General features: G+C 43.4%; 1 protein-coding gene across 1 annotated transcript in view; it reads left to right on the top strand.

Annotated features, from left to right (window-relative positions):
• Positions 1 to 22583, top strand: part of COL4A5 (collagen type IV alpha 5 chain) — a 263094-nt gene that overhangs the window by 226657 nt on the left and 13854 nt on the right. The window contains exons 38-41 of the mRNA XM_069747143.1: positions 168 to 248; positions 2870 to 2968; positions 3044 to 3094; positions 3389 to 3574. Of these exons, the coding sequence (XP_069603244.1) occupies positions 168 to 248; positions 2870 to 2968; positions 3044 to 3094; positions 3389 to 3574 (417 nt within the window). The remainder of the gene's footprint in view (positions 1 to 167; positions 249 to 2869; positions 2969 to 3043; positions 3095 to 3388; positions 3575 to 22583) is intronic.

The following is a 22583-nucleotide window of genomic DNA, read 5'->3' as shown; positions in this document are numbered from 1 at the left end:
CTGTGCTTACAGCAGCCTCAGCACTGATTTCAGCACTGTGTAGGAGTGTACTAATGAGAGAGGAGAGGGAAGGAGTGGCAAGTAAATGAGATTGTTGCTCATACAAAAAGCAATTAAAAAAAACATTAAGTCGTTACTTGTGTCTTTTGCTATCCTTGTTATTTTAGGTGCTCCAGGTCTACCAGGATCTAAAGGGCTTGACGGACCTCCAGGAAACCCTGGTGCCCCAGGCTCTTCCGGACCAAGGGGTAAAATATTCTTAAACTTTGGATAAACCATTGTGGCAAATTATATGTTCATAGCACTTGACTTTAGTAGATACAGAGGTTATTCTGGTAGCTGATATTCAAAATTTGTTAAAGTAATGCACTCACTATTGAGAAAAACAAGCAAATCAGTAAAAGAATTTGATATATGAACTATTCCTTTATGATATCTAAGATGCAATATCCAATAATACGATCTGAGAAAGATCATTGTTGGCGTGGAAGAAACTTTTACAAAAGAAAGTACAACATGTCTTTTATTAAAATGTTGGTTATACTTAGAGATAAGAGCTTAGATTTGCATTGCCCTGGTCCGCCATCCAGTCTGGTCCTCCATGAAAGCCAATCGTCACCAGGCAGCCTCTTCTTCTCTGCCACTTAATCACTAGGCCTCACAAGATGTCATGATGTGCATCACACCATGACTCGTAATGGGGCCCATTAAGAGTTAGACAAGCACAAAATAATGGCCTAAAGATGCCAGGCACAGAAGTTAAGACTGACTGTCACGTAAGAACGGACTTCTGGACCGGACCAGGGCGGCAGCACTTATAGAATTGATCATCTTTAGTTATAACCTAAGGTTTGTACTAGTTGTCTAAAATTGTCAGGACTGTATGTCCATTTATTTATATTGATATTTAGTGTACTATATGTAGGTATTGTAATGGAGCAGTAACACACATACGTAGTGAAAAGGCAGTGACCCACAAAGTTCAAACACAAAAGTCTCTTTAATGTGTTGCGTCACACATAAAGGTGCATAGTGTTTTACAATACACAACATCAAAGTTAAATACACACAGTTGCATCTCGTCTCAGTGCCTGTTTCATAGCATTACACATCATACGGCTTTAGATTGCATTCCCTAAACACGCCGGACCTCTCCTTGTCCAGTATCCGTGGGGTGACTGCACGCCATATTACAGTCTCCAAACACAGACTCATATGTTGCAGACACTACACACGCCTATCCTCCTCTGGCTAGTTCCCGTGGGTTTCCTGCAAGCTGTATCACAGACTCTTTACTCACGCAGCTGTACACAGCCCAGGATATCCTCTGGATAGCAGCCGTGCAGCATATCCACCTGTTTGCAATCGTTACACATGCCAGTCTTCTTTCGGGCACAGGACATCCACCTCCAGTACACCTCCGGGCACACAACTGTCTATATCTGACTCTTTTGGGCACTGGACATCCACCTCCGGGCACAGGACTGTCCACATCTGACTCTTTTGGGCACAGGACATCCACCTCCAGTACACCTCCGGCCACACGACTGTCCACATCCAACTCTTTTGGGCACAGGACATCCACCTCCGGGCACAGGACTGTCCACATCCGAGACCAATTACCATGGATGACTTGCATCGCTGTATACTCTGCGTGTGCCAGGCTATTCAGCTGCCATAGCTGCTGGCTCTGCTGACCTGTGCTTCACACACACACACACAGCCAGTACTCTGCAGGCCTCTGCTCTGCACACCAGGACACACCAGAGTAACACTGACGTTGCACCTGAAACCCCCATACCCCTTACTGCAGGGTTTTTAACAAACAAACCTGTGGCTTTAAGCCACATGGAAAACCCGGACCGGAAATCCATGACTGCTATTCACACCTATGGACTTCATCTGTCTTTATGCACAACCTGAGGGGAACACACGGCGACCCCTACATGTGACACGAGTCACTGCCTCACAGTATCTATCTTAAATCTCAAGCAGTTTAGGCAGCACTCCAATAGATGAGATGCAAAAAATGGAGGTTTATTCGCTCATGTGCATAGTGGCAACGGTTAGGCTCCTTGAACCTTTCATTGTCACTATGCACATGGGAGAATTAGCCTCCATTTTTTGCATCTGATCTATTGGTGTGCTGCCTAAATTGCTTGATTTGCCTACTGTATGAGTTTTTGGGTCAACAAATGATGACTGTGCGCCACCTGCTATTCTTGGATTAGTGCTTCCTTTTCTTTTTCATATATATACAACGTTCTATATTTATTTATTTTTTCATTACAGTGTTCCATCATTTAGTCAGTTCCTTTATGATGTGACATTGATGAAGCTGTTATGTGAATGCTATATCTATGAACAGCTCACTTCTTAAAGCAGAAGATTATCACTAGAGGACTAGTAAACTGGTTGCCATGTAGACCTCCATATTCTTGAGTTCTGTATACCCCACCCCACCACTGATTGGCAGTTTTTCTGCCTATGCATAGTGTACACAGAAAGCTGCCAATCAGTGGTGTGGGCGGAGGTAAACAAAGCTCAGCATTCAGAGAACTGGTAGATGTGCAGCAGACAAAACAGGGATTTTATCAACCCTACAGCAAGCTACCTAGTAAGTGACACATCATGGCAGATGGGGTAGCAAAAACCTGTTCAGATTCCCTTTAATGATACAATTGAAATGGAAGTAAATCCACTCTGACAACCTTTTGATCTTTGTCAGAATAACAGTTGTCACACAAGTGTAACTGGTGGCACTCATGAAAAACTGATTAGAATTTAAAGTTGATAACTAATAAAGTACATTGTATATTTAGAATATAGTTGTAATCTAGGCACTATCACAATGCATTTTATTTTGTAGGAGATTCTGGCCGCCCTGGACCTCCAGGATCTCCAGGTGAAAAGGGTCAACCAGGCCAAGATGGAATTCCTGGTCCTGCTGGCCTAAAAGGAGAACCAGGTTTGTGAAAGTCACTTATGACCACTAATTCCTATTTTCTTGAATGATTTTTAAATGTTGTGTCTTGTGTTTCAGGACTACCAGGTTTTGGGACACCAGGAACGCCCGGGCTTCCTGGGGGTCCAGGTATGGATTTGATTTTCTTAATTTACATTAGTTCTATAATTATACGGTTTACTGTGATTAAACGGCAGTGAGTACCAGACATTAATAAAGACGGACTTCATATGTCATATCATTCACTTGTTATTTACTCTATATTTTGCTATTATATTTGAGGGCCGTGAAATTAGGAAGGAGACTGGTCTTCATTAACCTGTACAGATTACGCCTACATGCAATAATAAATGGTCACATTGTATTTCTGTTAATTAAACTGTTCATAACCTTAAATGTAATCCTTCTGTTTGGCATCGGCAGGTGCAAAGGGTGAGCCAGGATTTTCTGGTCCCCCCGGATCTCCTGGATTTCCTGGTTCTAAAGGAGACAGTGGTTATCCTGGACGTTCAGGTAGCCCAGGACTACCAGGACAACCAGGTCTCCCTGGAATATCCACACCAGGCCCTAAAGGAAGTACAGGACCAGCAGGACCCCCCGGCCGCACAGGTAAAAACATTTACTCTTTAATTATTGTGGAGAATACTTTTGCTACCAGCTATTTAGTTTCAGAGTTAATTTTTATTGGTCTGTAAAAATTGTAAAATTATCATATATATTTGTTTCTCTTCTATACTGACTGAGAAGTGAAACTGAACACAAACATTGTAAAAGAATATGGGATTCTAAGTTATAATAAGAGCACACTATAGAAAAATATATAGAAAAAACATTCACTAAAATGGGACAGTTGCTCCCCTTGCTGAAAAGCTAATAGTTGGTAGCAAAAGAGAGCACTTGTTTCAGCATGACGTCACTGAAATAAGCTAGTGCGCACAAATGGCCTTGGTACAAGCTATGGCAACTCAACTTATGGTCACCGCGTCAATGAACATAGTGAGCACGTGTGAAAAAAAATCATTGGCTTCTACACTGTGAAATTAAATCCATGGGGCACAGAAGCATGAACAAATTTGGAGCCTTGCGTCTGCGATTCTCATTCCTGCACTCCATTGACTTCATCTCATTGCATTAGATGGCGGATTCCACCGAACATCACTCGTCTCACCTTGCGTTCCATTTTTTGTGTGCGGCATCGGGATGTATTTGTTTTCTCTTTTGTACGAGGGGAACATGACTGATCTGTATCGCTGTGCATATCGGAGATCCAATGAGTGGATACGTATTGTGAGCATGCTGATACATAAGCTGAACGATTGATCTGGGGCTCAGCCCCACGCTACCATGATCAACAGAAACCCTTAGATGTGTCTTATTATGGCCTATAATGGAGTGTGACACATATTCAGCTCAGTAGAAGTAAAGTGCAACATATCAGCTTTATAAGAGAAGATCTCTGATTTATCTTAGTATATGCTGATCATACCAAGTAGAAAAAGTCCATGTTTTCCTATGTATCAGTGCAGCCAGTCTGGAAATGACGTCTTGTACTTATTTCTTGTATGAGCAAGCAGATCATTAGCTCTCTCCAACAGACAGTCAACAGCGGCCGCGTTAAATGAGAAAAGTCTAGCACATCCCTGCTCAGTCATGCTCTCCTTGTAAGCCATGTATTTACTGCATGTATTGTGGGAAAGAACCATCTTGTCTTGTTTATTTGTGCATGTGCTAATGTGGATAAAGCAAGCTATTATCAGTGTTCACACAAGTCAGCAATTCCACCCTTTGTCCCACAGGCCAATAGGACATATTGTTAAAATGCTGCATGGGCCACACTTCGGTCACGTCCGACATCAATTAGAAAAAACGGCTGCATAGGGATTTTGCTAAGCGCAAAACACATAAATGACAAGATGATAAGTCTATGATGCCGATAATGCCCTCAGCAGAAGTCCCGCATGTCTGCTGCTCCCCCGGACTGGCCAGGCACGTGGTCTTATGGCCACGCAGTTTTACATTCTGTAACAATGCTGATAATAATTTGTTTCCACTGGTACGTTTGGGACTTGCTGACATAAAATGTATGTAACCAGAATGTAGGATTCTTTTGTTGCTGAATATTCTAACAATCTCCGTGTTTCCCCCTCGTTCATCTAATGATCAATATGGAAATGGATATTTGAATTGTGATCTCACTTCCAGGCCCTGAAGGTCAGCCCTTAAATGCTAGATTATTGCATGTAACTGACAATGTTAAATCACAGGCTATTTCCAGGAGCAGTGGTCAGTGCTATGCCAAGTCATTGATGTAGAGGTTATACTTAAGCCCCCGTCACACACAGCGAGATCGCTAGCGAGATCGCTGCTCAGTCACAAGTTTTGTGACGCAACAGCGACCTCAGTAACGATCTCGCTATGTGTGACACGTAGCAGCGACCAGGCCCCTGCTGTGAGATCGCTGGTCGTGTCGGAATGGCCTGGACCGTTTTTTGATCGTTGAGGTCCCGCTGGGTAGCACACATCGCTGTGTTTGACACCTTACCAACGACCTCGCTGACAGGACGTCCCATTGAATCGTCATGAAATAGCATCGTTGTACAGGTCGCTACAGGTCGCCGCATCGCTGCTGCGTTGTTGGTGAGATCTCAATGTTTGACATCTCACCAGCGACCACATAGCGACGCTTGAGCGATCCCTGACAGGTCGTATCGTTGTCGGAATCGCTCAAGCGTCGCTATGTGTGACGGGGCCTTTACACTTCCGAAACGTCCGTACATCACAGGTATCAGTGTGCCGCTGTACCTGCTGGGACTATAATGACAAAATGTCATATAGTGGTATGTCCACTTCTCATAACAATGGCATGATAATGTTATATTAGGAGAGCTACTGACCAAGAAGTTTCATTATATATATATTTTTTTTTCTATGAGGAATGCAAGTATTTGTGAAATGAGAGGAGGAACACCTAGCTGTTAATTTATTCAAGGGGCTTACAATTATTTACCAGATAATGATGCCACTATTCCAACACTTAATGTGATGTGTCCTTTCTTATTTTATGCAATTTTTCCCCACTTGGCACAATTTTTGGTGTAGTTGGGAAACCCTTTTAATACATTTCCATGGGTAATATGAGAGGAGTGTCACAATGCCTTGACCTAAAAATAAATGCTCCAGAATTATTTAATTAAGAACGCACGCAAGTATGTATTAAACAATTTGCATGTTTCCACAAATACTTGCATTCCTCATTATATATATATATATATAGTCACAAAAAATACATATTTTTTGCTTTAACTTTTTCTTTTTTAGACCCATGTTTTTACCCATACACTTGGCTTTTATTGATATATAACCTTGAGTATGGGACTCATTCTACAGATAAGGGAAACAGTACCGCACAGTTGTCATTTTGCTCTTACATTTCCAGACGTTATAGAGGAACAACACCACATAAAGTGCTAAGAAACAGTTACAATGAAATTGTTATTGTTATTTTATTGTAAATACAAATATTTGGCAAAAGGAACATGTCAGGAGAGGTCCTCTATTAAGGGCTTCCAGTGGGCAATTAATTTTAATGACCTATATTACCAACTACTAGGAGTATAAGTATTTTTTGGAACATGAGACCCAACATGACCCCTGGGTTGAGTGCTGCAGCCGTGTCAGGGTCTGATAAGGCGCTGAGCAGTGTGATGGCTTCTTTGTATTTTGACAAATGAATACAGAAAGCCTAAAAGCCTTTTCTTCATGCCACCTACTTCTGACAAGTTCAGAGAAAGAACTGTATGTTCTTTTGGAATTATAGGTCACCCTGGAAATATCACATCTGCACAGAGAAATGGGTATCATGCCATGGCCATTCCCTGTTCAGAGATGCCGGGGCTTCAGTAATTGCTATAATTAGGTTGTGCAAATTACTTAGTTAATGCAGTTGTAAGGCACAGTTCACCTCGTAGGGAACAGGACGTGATTTACTCAGAAAATCAACTTCACTGACACTGGAAAGCTGAGAAAGGAGAGAGCCCTATACTGGTCTTACCTGCCAGGGAATTCAAAGAAATATCCACAACTACAAAAATATCAGGGTATCAATGGCAAATACATTATATGTAATAAATTATACATGAAGCAATTCAGATTTGCTCATCCAGCTCCATAATTACTGGTTTGCCTTGCTGCACTGGTCCTCTATTTCACACATATGGCTACAACAAATAAGCGAACATACGAAGTTATGATAGTGCATGGGGCATTGTACGCATGTGACTAGCCCACACAGCCTCATCAGTACATATGGAGGGATGCATTGCTTTCTATGGATTTGTACCATGAGTGGAGAGCAAGCTGAGTAGACAAGTTACAAAAAATATTCCTCTACTGTAGCAGTCCCCAACCTTTGTTACTTTAAAGTGAATCTGTTACCAAGTTTTTGCAACCTCATCTGAGAGCAGCATAATGTAGGAAAACAGACCCTGATTCCAGCGTTGTATCACTTAGTTTACTGAGAGCAGCAGATGGGACACAATCAAAGTTTTAGATGTAACATGTAGCAGAGCTGAAAAGCTGCCCCTGCCCACACCACAGCTAATCTCGCCCAAAGCAGGCTCTCTATGTACATTGTCTATTGACAGTGAGCTGCTTATCAGTGGAGGGGTTGTGGTCAGTTAGCAATCACATGACCTGCAGTCCAGACATTTATAATCTCCTGGTGATAAAACCTTCATTGTAACTAAGCAACAGCACACAGCGTAATAAGTCACACATTACTGAAATCAGTATCTCAGCCCCTACCTCCTTCTATCTTCAGATTACATAGCAAACACTTGCTGACAGATTCAACATTTATCTCTGAGAGATTGCCACAAGCCACATCTAGCATCCCGGATATGAGCAATACCCATAGCCCACCATTACTGGTGTAATGACAGTCAAAGCTTCCCAACAGAATGCACAGCACCGATTTTTACATCCAGGGGTTCCAATTTTACCCCATTTGGATTCATGCATCCAGTTTCATACTCCTCTCTTTCTCCAGCTAACCATATTTCTGCCATCCACCTGTATTTGCACACCCAGATCTGCTGTTCTGTGCAGGGCTTCTCAGAAAAGTCACCATCTAGAGACCTGCTCTTCATAGCAGTTTGCTAGACCTGGTGCTAATGGACCAAGCTGTCAGATACATCAATAGTCAACAAACGGCCTCCCGAGCCTCAGGCTGGGGACCGCTGCTCTACAGTCATGCCCCTCAAACTCGGGTAGATAGAGCACACATGTAATATGTAATTTTAACCAAATTTTCAGTATCAAGTCCTGCTTAAAACTCTGATCTAATTATCAGCCATTCTCACGGGTTCTGACCTTTCAGTGTGTATAACGTCCTATGGCAATGACTTGGCATACTATGACAGTGTTAGACAATGTCCCACATTACTATGTAGCGTCACACATCATTCGCCATGACTAAGTATCATGGGCGCTGTGGTTCTGCAGAAGCGAAGGTGCTGAAACTTGCAGATACCCATGATGAGTTAATTCTTGGTGACTTTTCGATATACTGTCTTACAACGTGTTAGATTGGTCATCATGAATAAGTGATAACGTTTACTGTGCTAATGAGCAATATGGTAGAGAGCAATGTAATCTGCCTATATGATCACTTACATTATTTATTAAGTATTTTATGATTTTGTGCCATACATGAGAAGCATTTCCATAAAGTTGTGAAATTCGGAACATAAATAATTTACATTTACAATTTGTATGAGGTTTGCTCTGATACTAGAAGATGGGCAAAATCTCCTAATGCAAATATTATTCTCAGAGTGAAAACAGGAGAGCACTCCAATCTGCAAAAAATATATCATTTTATAATGTACATGGCACAGACTGTATAACTTGTAATTATGTGTTTGTACAGATTCCAATATATTGTTTTATAAGTGATCTAACCTATTCTTTGAAGATAATCTGGCAACAGGTTTTTGCTACCTATCCTCAGAGACCCTGATTCCTGAGATGTATCACTTAGGCCGCCGTCACACATGCGAGTTTTACGGACGTAAGAGCGCAGAATCTACGTCCGTAAAACTCGCAAAAAATACGGCACAATTATTCTCTATGCCCCTGCTCCTATTTGCCGTATTTTACTGATCAGTATTATACGGCTTTCTACGGCCGTACAAAATCGCAGCATGCTGCGTTTGTCACCGTACTGCGCAAGAAATACGCCAATGAAAGTCTATGGAAGCGTGAAAAATACGGATTACACACGGACAAGCAGTGTGACTTGCGAGAAATACGCAGCGCTGTTAGAGAGAAAAGCCGGTAATTCAGTGCGGTGTACAGTAAAATCACACTGACAGCTTCCAGTCCAATAGATATAATAAATGTGTACACATAGAATAGGTATATATATATATATATGTCAGTGAGACACATATATGTATATATATTAATATTTATTCCAGCGCTAGACAGCTTGAAAGCCGGTAATTCAATTACCGGCTTTTTCTTTCTCCTTCATAAAACCCGACATGATTTGAGACATGGTTTACATACAGTAAACCATGTCTTCTCTCCATTTTTTTTGCAGATTCCACACTACTAATGTCAGTAGTGTGTATCTGCAAAATTTGGCCGTTCTAGCTCTTAAAATAAAGGGTTAACTTGCGGAAAAAATTGGCGTGGGCTCCCGCGCAATTTTCTCCGCCAGAGTAGTAAAGCCAGTGACTGAGGGCAGATATTAATAGCCTGGAGAGGGTCCACGGTTATTGGCCCCCCCCTGGCTAAAAATATCTGCCCCCAGCCACCCCAGAACAGGCACATCTGGAAGATGCGCCTATTCTGGCACTTGGCCACTCTCTTCCCATTCCCGTGTAGCGGTGGGATATGGGGTAATTAAGGGTTAATGCCACCTTGCTATTGTAAGGTGACATTAAGCCTAATTAATAATGGAGAGGCGTCAATTATGACACCTATCCATTATTAATCCAATTGTAGTGAAGGGTTAAATAAAACACAAACACATTCTTTAAAATTATTTTAATGAAATAAAAACAATGGTTGTTGTAGTATTTTATTCAACGCCCAATCCAGTCACTGAAGACCCTCGTTCTGTGAGTAAAGAAACATAATAAACCAACAATATACTTACCCTCCGCAGATCTGTAACGTCCAACGATGTAAATCCTTCTGAAGGGGTTAAAACATTTTGCAGCAAGGAGCTGTGCTAATGCAGGCTGCTCCTCGCTGCAAAACCCCAGGGAATGAGGCTAAAAATAGATCAATGATCTATATTTAGCATCATTTGCGGTGAGGCGCCCTCTGCTGGCTGTTCATAGATCGTGGGAAATTACCTAGAAAGCTCCCTGGCTCCCTGGCTTTCTAGGTAATTTCCCACGATCTATGAACAGCCAGCAGAGGGCGCCTCACCGCAAATGATGCTAAATATAGATCATTGATCTATTTTTAGCCTCATTCCCTGGGGTTTTGCAGCGAGGAGCAGCCTGCATTAGCACAGCTCCTTGCTGCAAAATGTTTTAACCCCTTCAGAAGGATTTACATCGTTGGACGTTACAGATCTGCGGAGGGTAAGTATATTGTTGGTTTATTATGTTTCTTTACTCACAGAACGAGGGTCTTCAGTGACTGGATTGGGCGTTGAATAAAATACTACAACAACCATTGTTTTTATTTCATTAAAATAATTTTAAAGAATGTGTTTGTGTTTTATTTAACCCTTCACTACAATTGGATTAATAATGGATAGGTGTCATAATTGACGCCTCTCCATTATTAATTAGGCTTAATGTCACCTTACAATAGCAAGGTGGCATTAACCCTTAATTACCCCATATCCCACCGCTACACGGGAATGGGAAGAGAGTGGCCAAGTGCCAGAATAGGCGCATCTTCCAGATGTGCCTGTTCTGGGGTGGCTGGGGGCAGATATTTTTAGCCAGGGGGGGGCCAATAACCGTGGACCCTCTCCAGGCTATTAATATCTGCCCTCAGTCACTGGCTTTACTACTCTGGCGGAGAAAATTGCGCGGGAGCCCACGCCAATTTTTTCCGCCAGTTAACCCTTTATTTTAAGAGCTAGAACGGCCAAATTTTGCAGATACACACTACTGACATTAGTAGTGTGGAATCTGCAAAAAAAATGGAGAGAAGACATGGTTTACTGTATGTAAACCATGTCTCAAATCATGTCGGGTTTTATGAAGGAGAAAGAAAAAGCCGGTAATTGAATTACCGGCTTTCAAGCTGTATAGCGCCGGAATAAGTATTAATATATATACATATATGTGTCTACTGACATATATATATATATATATATTCTTTTCTTTTTGGGACACATGGATCACTTCTATAGCGGTATGTTGGTTTTGCAAGCCTGCGAGAAAACCACGCAGTACGGATGCCATACGGATTACATACGGAGGATGCCATGCGCAAAAAACGCTGACACAGCCTGCCTACGGAGGAGCAACGGACCATTTTTTTGGGGACTTTTCAGCGTATTACGGCCGTAATATACGGACCGTATTGTTTTACGCTGTGTGTGACGCCGGCCTTATTGGACTGTTTGCTGCAGTTGTTCTAAAGGTACCGTCACACATAACGATATCGTTAACGATATCGTTGCTTTTTGTGACGTAGCAACGATATCGTTAACGAAATCGTTATGCGTGACAGCGACCAACGATCAGGCCCCTGCTGGGAGATCGTTGGTCGCTGGGGAAAGTCCAGCACTTTATTTCGTCGCTGGATCTCCCGCTGACATCGCTGATTCAGCGAAGTCTTCACTGGTAACCAGGGTAAACATCGGGTTACTAAGCGCAGGGCCGCGCTTAGTAACCCGATGTTTACCCTGGTTACCGTTGTAAATGTAAAAAAACAAACACTACATACTTACATTCCCGGTGTCTGGTCATGTCCCCCGCTGTCAGCTTCCTGCACTGACTGGTGAGCGCCGGCCAGCCGTAAAGCACAGCACAGCGTTGACGTCACCGCTGTACTTTACGGCCGGCGCTCACCAGTCAGTGCGGGAAGCTGAAGGCGAGGGACATGTCCAGACACCGGGAATGTAAGTATGTAGTGTTTGTTTTTTTACATTTACAATGGTAACCAGGGTAAACATCGGGTTACTAAGCGCGGCCCTGCGCTTAGTAACCCGATGTTTACCCTGGTTACCCGGGGACCTCGAGATCGTTGGTCACTGGAGAGCTGTCTGTGTGACAGCTCTCCAGCGACCAAACAGCGACGCTGCAGCGATCGACATCGTTGTCTATATCGCTGCAGCGTCGCTTAGTGTGACGGTACCTTAAAATCATAGTGTTATCAGCAGGAGACAATTATTAGAGGAGTAGTAAACCTGCTGCTGTGTTGTAAAACCTCAACCCCAACCACTGATTGGAAGCTTTCTGCCTATGCACAATGTACACAGTAAGCTGCCAGTCATTGGTGTATGGGGTTCTACAGAGCTCAGCATTCACAGAACTGCTAAATCTTTAGCACAGAAATCAAATCTTAATCAAAACTACAATAAGCAGCCCAGTAAGTGACATCTCTAGAATCAGGGTCTCTGCTTCTACATTATGCTGCTTGCAGCTGAGGTTGCAAAAATCTGGTGACAGATTCCCTTAAAAGGAGCGTCTCGCTTATTATGATCACTGATCTTTATCTTATGTGTGCATTAAGAAAAATCAGATGGATCTGTCATCAGACTATGCTGCCCTGTGTAATGCTGCATTTGGACAGTCGTCATGACTTCTGATGGTAAAGGGAACCTGTCACCTGACTCATGCTGCCCAAATCGGGGGCAGCATGAATAGAGCCTGGCTGATTGAGTGTGGCCAGGTATATTTGTCATGGAAGCGCTGTGGCACTTCAGAAAAAATATACTTTAAGAGCTGTCCAGTAACCATAGCTGGTGATGAAACTATTCTGGTGCTGCACCCGACCGGCTTCTCCCTGCGCCACTTCATGGTATTGACAGGTGGTTCCCATAGCAACAGACCTGTCAACAAGTGGCTCCAGGATCTTTATAATATACTAGATGGTGGCCCGATTCTAACGCATCGGGTATTCTAGAATATGCATGTCAACGTAGTATATTGCCCAGCCCACGTAGTATATTGCCCAGCCACGTAGTATATTTCCCAGTCATGTAGTATATTGCCCAGCCACATAGTATATTTCCCAGTCATGTAGTATATTGCCCAGCCACATAGTATATTGCGCAGCAACGTAGTATATTGCCCAGTTACGTAGTATATTGCCTAGTGACGTAGTATATTGCTCAGCCACGTAGTATATTGCCCAGCGACGTAGTATATTGCCCCGTGACGTAGTATACAGCACAGAGCCACGTAGTATATTGCCCAGTAACATAGTATACAGCACAGAGCCACGTAGTATATTACACAGCGACGTAGTATACAGCACAGAGTCACGTAGTATATTGCACAGCGAAGTAGTATATTGCCCAGCCAGGTTTGTCACAGGTGAAAAAATAAAAAATAAACATGTACTCACCTTTCCGAGGGCCCCTTGTAGTCCACGGCAGCTTCCGGTCCCAGGGTTGGTATGAGCGCAGGACCTGTGATGACGTCGCGGTCACATGACCGTGACGTCATGGCAGGTCTTTCTAGCGCAGGCGCGCAGGGCCTGTGATGACGTCGCGGTCACATGACCGTGATGTCATGGCAGGTCCTTCTCCCATACCATCTTTGCCACCGGAACCTGCAACGGAAGATGGTGGCCGGCGTGAGCGACTACGGAAGGTGAGTATAGCAGTTTATTTTTTATTATTATTTGTAACATTACATTTTTTTACTATTGATGCTGCACAGGCAGCATCAATAGTAAAAAGTTGGGGACCCACAGGGTTAATAGCGGCGGTAACGGAGTGCGTTACCCGCGGCATAACGCGGTCCGTTACCGCCGGCATTAACTCTGTGTTAGCAGTGACCGGAGGGGAGTATGCGGGCGACAGGCACTGACTGCGGGGAGTAAGAAGCGGCCATTTTCTTCCGGACTGTGCCCGTCGCTGATTGGTCGCGGCAACCATGACAGGCAGCTGGCAAGACCAATCAGCGAATGAATAACCGTGACAGAAGGACAGACGGAAGTGACCCTTAGACAATTATATATATAGATTTTCTCTACAACGCTTTTCAGAGAAAGACTTACAGTCATGGCCGAAAGTGTTGGCACACTTGAAAATGTTCCATAAAATGAATTATTTATCCCAGAAAATTATTGCAAACGCCATACACAAATTTTGTTATACACACATTTATTTCTTTTATGTGTATTGGAGCAACACAAAAAAACTGAGAGAAAAAAGGCAAATTGGACATAATTTCACACAGAACCCCAAAATTGTTGGCACCCTCAACTTATTACCGTATATACTCGAGTATAAGCCGACCCGAGTATAAGCCGACCCCCCTAATTTTGCCACAAAAAACTGGGAAAACTTATTGACTCGAGTATAAGCCTAGGGTGGAAATGCAGCATTTACCGGTGAATTTCAAAAATAAAAATAGATCATTATTTCCCCATAGCTGTGCCATATAGCGCTCTGCACCGTTCATAGTTCCTTATAGCTGTGCCCCATATAGTGCTCTGCACCGTTCATGATTGTCCCATAGCTGTGCCCCATATAGTGCTCTGCACCTTTCATTATTTCCCTATAGCTGTGCCCCATACAGTGCTCTGCACCGTTCATTATTTCCCTATAGCTGTGCCCCATATAGTGCTCTGCACCTTTCATTATTTCCCTATAGCTGTGCCCCATACAGTGCTCTGCACCGTTCATTATTTCCCTATAGCTGTGCCCCATACAGTGCTCTGCACCGTTCATTATTTCCCTATAGCTGTGCCCCATACAGTGCTCTGCACCGTTCATTATTTCCCTATAGCTGTGCCCCATACAGTGCTCTGCACCGTTCATTATTTCCCTATAGCTGTGCCCCATACAGTGCTCTGCACCGTTCATTATTTCCCTATAGCTGTGCCCCATACAGTGCTCTGCACCGTTCATTATTTCCCTATAGCTGTGCCCCATATAGTGCTCTGCACCGTTCATTATTTCCCTATAGCTGTGCCCCATACAGTGCTCTGCACCGTTCATTATTTCCCTATAGCTGTGCCCCATACAGTGCTCTGCACCGTTCATATATCCTCATAGCTGTGCCCCATACAGTGCTCTGCACCGTTCATTATTTCCCTATAGCTGTGCCCCATACAGTGCTCTGCACCGTTCATTATTTCCCTATAGCTGTGCCCCATACAGTGCTCTGCACCGTTCATATATCCTCATAGCTGTGCCCCATACAGTGCTCTGCACCGTTCATTATTTCCCTATAGCTGTGCCTCATATAGTGCTCTGCACCGTTCATATATCCTCATAGCTGTGCCCCATACAGTGCTCTGCACCGTTCATTATTTCCCTATAGCTGTGCCCCATACAGTGCTCTGCACCGTTCATTATTTCCCTATAGCTGTGCCCCATACAGTGCTCTGCACCGTTCATTATTTCCCTATAGCTGTGCCCCATACAGTGCTCTGCACCGTTCATTATTTCCCTATAGCTGTGCCCCATACAGTGCTCTGCACCGTTCATTATTTCCCTATAGCTGTGCCCCATACAGTGCTCTGCACCGTTCATTATTTCCCTATAGCTGTGCCCCATACAGTGCTCTGCACCGTTCATTATTTCCCTATAGCTGTGCCCCATACAGTGCTCTGCACCGTTCATATATCCTCATAGCTGTGCCCCATACAGTGCTCTGCACCGTTCATTATTTCCCTATAGCTGTGCCCCATATAGTGCTCTGCACCGTTCATTATTTCCCTATAGCTGTGCCCCATACAGTGCTCTGCACCGTTCATTATTTCCCTATAGCTGTGCCCCATACAGTGCTCTGCACCGTTCATATATCCTCATAGCTGTGCCCCATACAGTGCTCTGCACCGTTCATTATTTCCCTATAGCTGTGCCTCATATAGTGCTCTGCACCGTTCATATTGCCCCATAGAAAGCTGTGCCATTGTCGCTGCTGCTGCAGTAAAAAAAAAAAAAAAAAACATACTCACCTCTCTTGCTTGCAGCTCCCGGCGTCTCGTCCCGGCGTCTCTGCACTGACTGATCAGGCAGAGGGTGCCGCGCACACTATATGCGTCATCGCGCCCTCTGACCTGAACAGTCAGAGCGCAGACGCCGGGAAGATGGAGGGAGGCGCCGGGAAGATGGAGCGGCACCCGGTGGCTGGAACGCGGACAGGTGAATATTACATACTTACCTGGTCCTGGCATCCGGCTCCTTCCCCCGTACAGCTGTCTTCGGTGCCGCAGCTTCTTTCTCTAATCAGCGGTCACCGGCACCGCTGATTAGAGAAATGAATAGGCGGCTCCACCCCTATGGGAGGTGGAGCCGCTTATTCATTTCTCTAATGACCGGTCCCACGTGACCGCTGAAGAGGGGAAGAAGCTGCAGCACAGAATACCGTGGGACGGCAGGGGGAGCACCAGGATCGCTGGGACTAGGTAAGTTTGCCTCAGCGCCCTCACCCGCCGACCCTGCCACCCACCTTGACTCGAGTATAATCCGAGAGGGGCACTTTCAGCCCAAAAATTTGGGCTGAAAATCTCGGCTTATACTCGAGTATATACGGTATTTGGTTGCAGACCCTTTGGAATAAATGACTGCAATCTGTCACTTCCTATAACCACCAACAAGCTTCTTACACCTCTCATCTGGAATTTTGGACCACTCTTCTTTTGCAATCTGCTCCAGGTCTCTCATATTTGAAGGCACCTTCTCCCAACAACAGTTTTAAGATCTCTCCACAGGTGATCCATGGGATTTAGATTCGGACTCATTGCTGGCCACTTCAGAATTCTCCAGCGATTTGACTGTAGGTACTGTGTTCTTTTCTTTGTAGGCCTCATTCCGTTTTCGGTAGAATGATGTGCTTTACCAAAAAGCTCTATCTTGGTCTCATCTGTTCACAAGATGCTTTTCCTGAAAGATTTTGGCTTAATCACGTACATTTTGGCAAACTGCAGTCTAGCTTTTTATGTCTCTATGTCAGAAGTGGGTTTCTCCTGGGTCTCCTGCCATAGCATTTCATTTTATTTAAATGTCGATGGACCGTTCGGTCTGACACTGAGCCTGCAGGCCAGCTTGAATTTCTTGTGAACTTGATTAGGGCTGATTATCCACCATGTGCACTATCTTGCGTTGTGACCTTTCATCAATTTTTCTCTGCAATCCACATCCAGGGAGATTACCTACTGTGTCATGGCTTGTAAACTTCTTGACTATGTTGTGCACCGTGGACAAAGGGACATCAAGATCTCTGGAGATGGACTTATAACCTTAAGATTGTTGATACTGTTCAACAATTTTGGTTCTCAAGTCCTCAGACCCTTCTCTTCTTTCTGTTCTCCATGCTTAATGTGGCACACACAGACACACAATGCAAAGGTGAACTTCTCCCCTTTTTTCTGGTTAGAGGTGTGATTTTCATATTGCCCACACCTGTTACTTGCCATTGGTGAGTTTGAACGAGCATCACATTCTTGAAAGTTGTTTACCCACAACTTTGGAAAGGTGCCAACAATTTTGTTTGGCTCATTTTTGGGTATTTGTGTGATACTATGTCCAGTTTGCCTTTTTTTTCTTTGTTTTTTTTGTGTGTTGTTCAATACACACAAAGGGAATAAACATGTGTATAATAAAACATGTGATTTGCAATCATTTTCTGGAACAATTTCAAGGGTGCCAACACTTTTGGACATGACTGTATCTGGCTTCCATTGTGCAGCCAACCTCTGACTCATGCTGCCTGCAGTTTGGGTATCATGAATCAGGTGACAGATTCCCTTTAAATGACCGCCAACCAGCTACACGTGCTCTTTAGACAGGATTATGGTATCTTGTGGCTAAGAGGAAGCAATGAGACCAGACACCCAGTTCGTGAGTCATTAATGGTGGGAAGTGCTCCTTTCTCGCCCACTGAGCACTGGTTGTATATCTGCACAGACCTCAGCCCATCTGCCACTGTGAAGATGGGGGAAGAGGTAGGAGAGCGCTGTCCTCACCATTACACGAGACTCGACTTATCCACTATGTTCTTTGATAATTCCTAGTGGCCAAATGCAGCAGTATGTTGTGTGCCATTTTATGCACGAGTAGAGAAGACATGGCCTCAACGCAGGGCATCAAAGTCAGATGACAATCTGCTTTCATTGAAATTATGCTTAATAATCGGAGGACTGATCCTACAACTATCTCTCCCGTTATTGCTGATCACGATGTATCGGTGTCCTGTTGTTCACAGCAGTGGATGATACAGATTGCCAATCCATTGCTACAAAGCAGAATCCAAGATTGTAGGACTGGATTGACTCAGTCATGCTGTGCTGTGAACACACCAGAGGGGTTTATAATACATTCTGTCCTATTATATGTATATTTTCTGTGTTTTAAATGTGAACTTATAAGAATAATATTTTAATTTTGGAAGGAAGACTCATAATTCTCATCGTCCTAATAGTAAGGCACCAGTTTAAGCTCTGTCCACACCTTGCTCTGTGTGTTTTCTAGGCTTATGTGCTGGTAAAATCTCTCATAGTACATGCTGGATGTATTCATAGATTTATTGTATGATGTCATACCTTTTTTTATTCTGTGTTGCAATGCACAGATGAGTGTACTTCCCAATATAAGTGCATCCTACATTTTCACAATATAGGGTTATCCCGCATACAAATCTATACCATGCAGCATATAGTTGCATATGTGATGGCTATTCATCTGGTGTTTAAAATGGGAGATTACCAAGGTGTATAACTTGGGAATACAAACCCTTTGGATGTGAGCAGAGCCTAAGCTGGTGGCTATGAGCAAGGACAGTAAAGCCCAGCTCCGTGCCTGATCAGACGGCGTCAGTAGGGATTGCTGTACATGCAGTTTGGGCAGCATACCTCTACCAGTCACTTCAAAGCTAGGTATCATGGTTGAAGATCATATGGAGGGTTCATCTGATTCCAAGCCTCAAGGGGTTGTCCACTTTAAAAAAAAAAAAAAAACTTTATCCAACAAGCTCTTTTAGTATTAAAAATGTTTTTGACCTCTCAGGTCGAGCACTGAGTCTCCATCACTTCTCCTTGTGCCTGTTGTCGTCTGCAGTTCTGAAGTCACGTCAATAGTGCTGCAGACAATCAGCGACTCAGGGCGACTTGTGCCGTCTACGTCGGCAGAGCTGCTGAGTTCACTGATTGGCTGCTACTCTGTAAATGTGATATCAGGCCTGCACAGAATAGACCCCAGGAGCAGTGATGGAGACTCGCCGCCGGACCTTGCAGGGGAGCATGTAAACAAAGTTTGCTTTTCTTTTTTTTTTTTTTTTTTTTTTTTTAATGCTAACGGACCTTATAGGAAAAAGTTTTTCTAAAATGGGTCATCCCCTTCAAGATGCAAAATTTCTTTAGCTGGACAGACAAAAAAAGCCTCATTATTCTGTTTCCTTTTGAGTGTGCATAGCTGCTACATTTCGAATTTGGAGAAGTAATTTATTCTGATAATATACAAAATGATCAGTGTTACTGTTTTTATTACAATAATGTGTGATCTAGCTATAAAACTGCATGTCGCGCACTATGGATGTCATAACGTGGCTCACTGGTACATTATAACATTCTACTGGCAGAAGTAGGAAAGCCTATCACTTCACTTCTGATCTCCAGCATCCACTGCAGATATCCAGTGTGTTGCTAGCTAAGAACAATGGGCGCCGCTGCTCAGAAAGATCTGAAGTGACAAGGTCGACCTAGTTCTGTCTTAGTGGTTGCATAGGTATATTACGGTATATATAAAAGATCTCTGGGTCACTAGCTAAGTGTATCATGGAAGCCTGCGTCAATTGTACTCTGACCATACATATAATGTATTATAAACCATTCACTGACACGGTGGTTATTGAATTGACCTTATTAATGTATTACTGATGGAGCAGACACAATGCAATGCATCCATTATTCATGTCATGTTGTCCAGAGTACATGGTGACATTGGTCGCGGCTGTCGCTGCTGCCAGCATCGCCGTTGTTTGCAGATAAAATAGATAACTTTCAGAAGGGAATAAGAAGTTGCTCATTTTGTTCTGTTTTGCTCTTTCAGGATCAGAATCAGTGTTTTATTTTTTTTCAGTAAAAAAGTCGTTGATTAGAAGCTAGAGTAAGTGGGAATTAAAAGTGGAAGAGCTAACACTAAGGAGCTCATCGTCCAATATGGAGACTTGTAGCCTCTCTGGTGTGAGCGCATGCGACTCAGCAGACGGTGGCAGCTTGGCTGTTTTTGCACCCTTTGCCGTCTATATTACTTGCAGGGTGTTGTAGCTGGTTCATAGCTGTCCCTCTTGTTCTATCGATCCCTTTCCTACCTTTCCCATAGCCAGAGACAAGAGGAATCCAGTGTCTGTCCCGGCTTCTCCCAGCGCTGCTGCAGGTGATAGACCTCTTCTGTCAATCACCTCAAGAAGCGCAGGGAATAGCCGGCTAGGGGCAGCACTGGACTAGTCATGTCTCCCTGGCCAGATCTTTAAAGTATATTTTCTCTGAAAGCCAAATGCATTTCAGAGAACAGTACACCTGACTGCAGTCATGCCGTTAGGCTCTAATTCATGTTGCTTGAAGTTTGGACAGCAAGAATCAGGTTATATAGTTAGGGGAGGTGCAGACGGCCTTATCATCGGTCCAAGTGCCATCTGACAAAACATTGGATCACACTCGCACCAATGTTAGGCTATTGGGCCATGCACATGTTACGGTACATTTTTTTGTACAGAGTCTGCCTGAGGAAAAAGTAACCGCATGACCGAGTTTTATTCGATATTTGGATCGCACTTGGCCATGCCAGTCAATGAGTGTGTGGAAAACATCGAACTGCACTCAGATGACATCTGTGTGCAGTCCAATTTCTGCTCACTGGCACAATGGAGAAGAGCTAGACTTGTTTTACTCCATTTTCGCCTCATCCAAGAGAATCAGATCACGCTATGCTGACACTGATCGGAGTTTGATCAGAGTGTCATTTGCATTATGGGCTCAATTCTCTCGGATGAGGGAATACATGGCCGTCCGCACCTAGCCTGAAAGGGGCCCAGGAAATGGGATGTGTAAAAAATAACAAGCTCAGTCATACTCCAGACATAGGAATACAGCATGCAATAAATGTGGCAATGGTGGCACTAATAATAAAAACAATATTAAGGGAAATTCAATTCATGTCGTTGCCTCAATCAGACGTCAATTTTTTTCCCATACAAGAAAAAACGGACTGAGTTTCATCAGTGATATTCATCAGAGTGTTATCAGAGTTTCTTTAGTGTTTTTTACAGATGAGAAAAAAAGTTTCTCCATCATCTCCTTTCTATCAGTCTGTGAAAAATGTATAGCACACAGACCTATAAATATTCATTGCCGAGTATGATCTGACACTCCGATCAACATCAGACAATCAGACATGTGTCCACAATTTTGCATGGATTACTTTGTTCGCAAAAATTCACTGACATGTGACAAGCCCAATAGGCTCTTAGGCACAAGTACTATCCATGAAAAACACCAATAGCACTTATATGTGAAAAACTGCCGTGTGAATAAACCCATATGCAACCTGTAACACATGCAGATTTTGTCACTTATTTGTAGTGGATTTGCCACAGATCTGCAGCCAAACATATGTATAAATGAATGTACTCAAAATCTAGTGCCGCTACCTCCATCTCCATAGACGCCCTAGTCAATACTGTGAAGAAGCGCATTACATTACCACCTCCTCATTCCACATCTTCCAATCTATGAGCTGAAAATCCTATTAGAATGTCAGTTTTGTTTTCCGCGCCGGATGCCTTCCCTGGGTCTGCTCATTCATTTTCCTATGAAAGAAGGATTTTTTTACCTTCACTTCTGAGTTAATTCATATTTCACACTGGTGTCAGTGAGCGGCTTATATCCGTGTCACATCAGACGTCTACATGCGTTTCTTATTACTGACATAACCTTGCATTTTCTGCCTGTTGTTGAGAACAATGGTTGTTTATTGTGCATGAAAACCTCGTGTTTGGTGATGACCTTTCTATGTGCTGTGTATTAACCGGTGATTTTGTTTTGTGTTGTGTGACCTTTCTAACCCCGAACACTGGGCATTGGTGATCCTCTCCCAGGTCCTCAAGGTTAGATCTTAACATGCGCCATCTTTTATTGCATGTCTTTTATTTATGAGATGTTTGCTCTCTGTGGATGTATAATGTGAAATCGGACATCTTCAGTATACCTTCAGAGGGAACAGCCGGATGTGGAGTTGTTCTGAAGTGAACTAGTTCATTACCTCAACTTTTTCCTGCGGTCTTGGTCACGCTGACTTACGTTAACTTTTGTCTCACTGAAATGATACGTCTCCTGCCTGTATTCCACATAAGTGATATAATTTACTCCTTCGAGCTGGTAAAAGCCTATTCCACACATTCTGAATTGCAGGATAGAAAATGTCACGTTTAGAATGTAAGTAAGGAGGCAGTGACCGGCA

This window comes from Ranitomeya imitator, chromosome 2 (assembly GCF_032444005.1).
Source record: "Ranitomeya imitator isolate aRanImi1 chromosome 2, aRanImi1.pri, whole genome shotgun sequence".
NCBI classification, from domain to species: Eukaryota; Metazoa; Chordata; class Amphibia; order Anura; family Dendrobatidae; genus Ranitomeya; species Ranitomeya imitator.
This window is presented reverse-complemented; position numbering and strand designations above follow the sequence as displayed.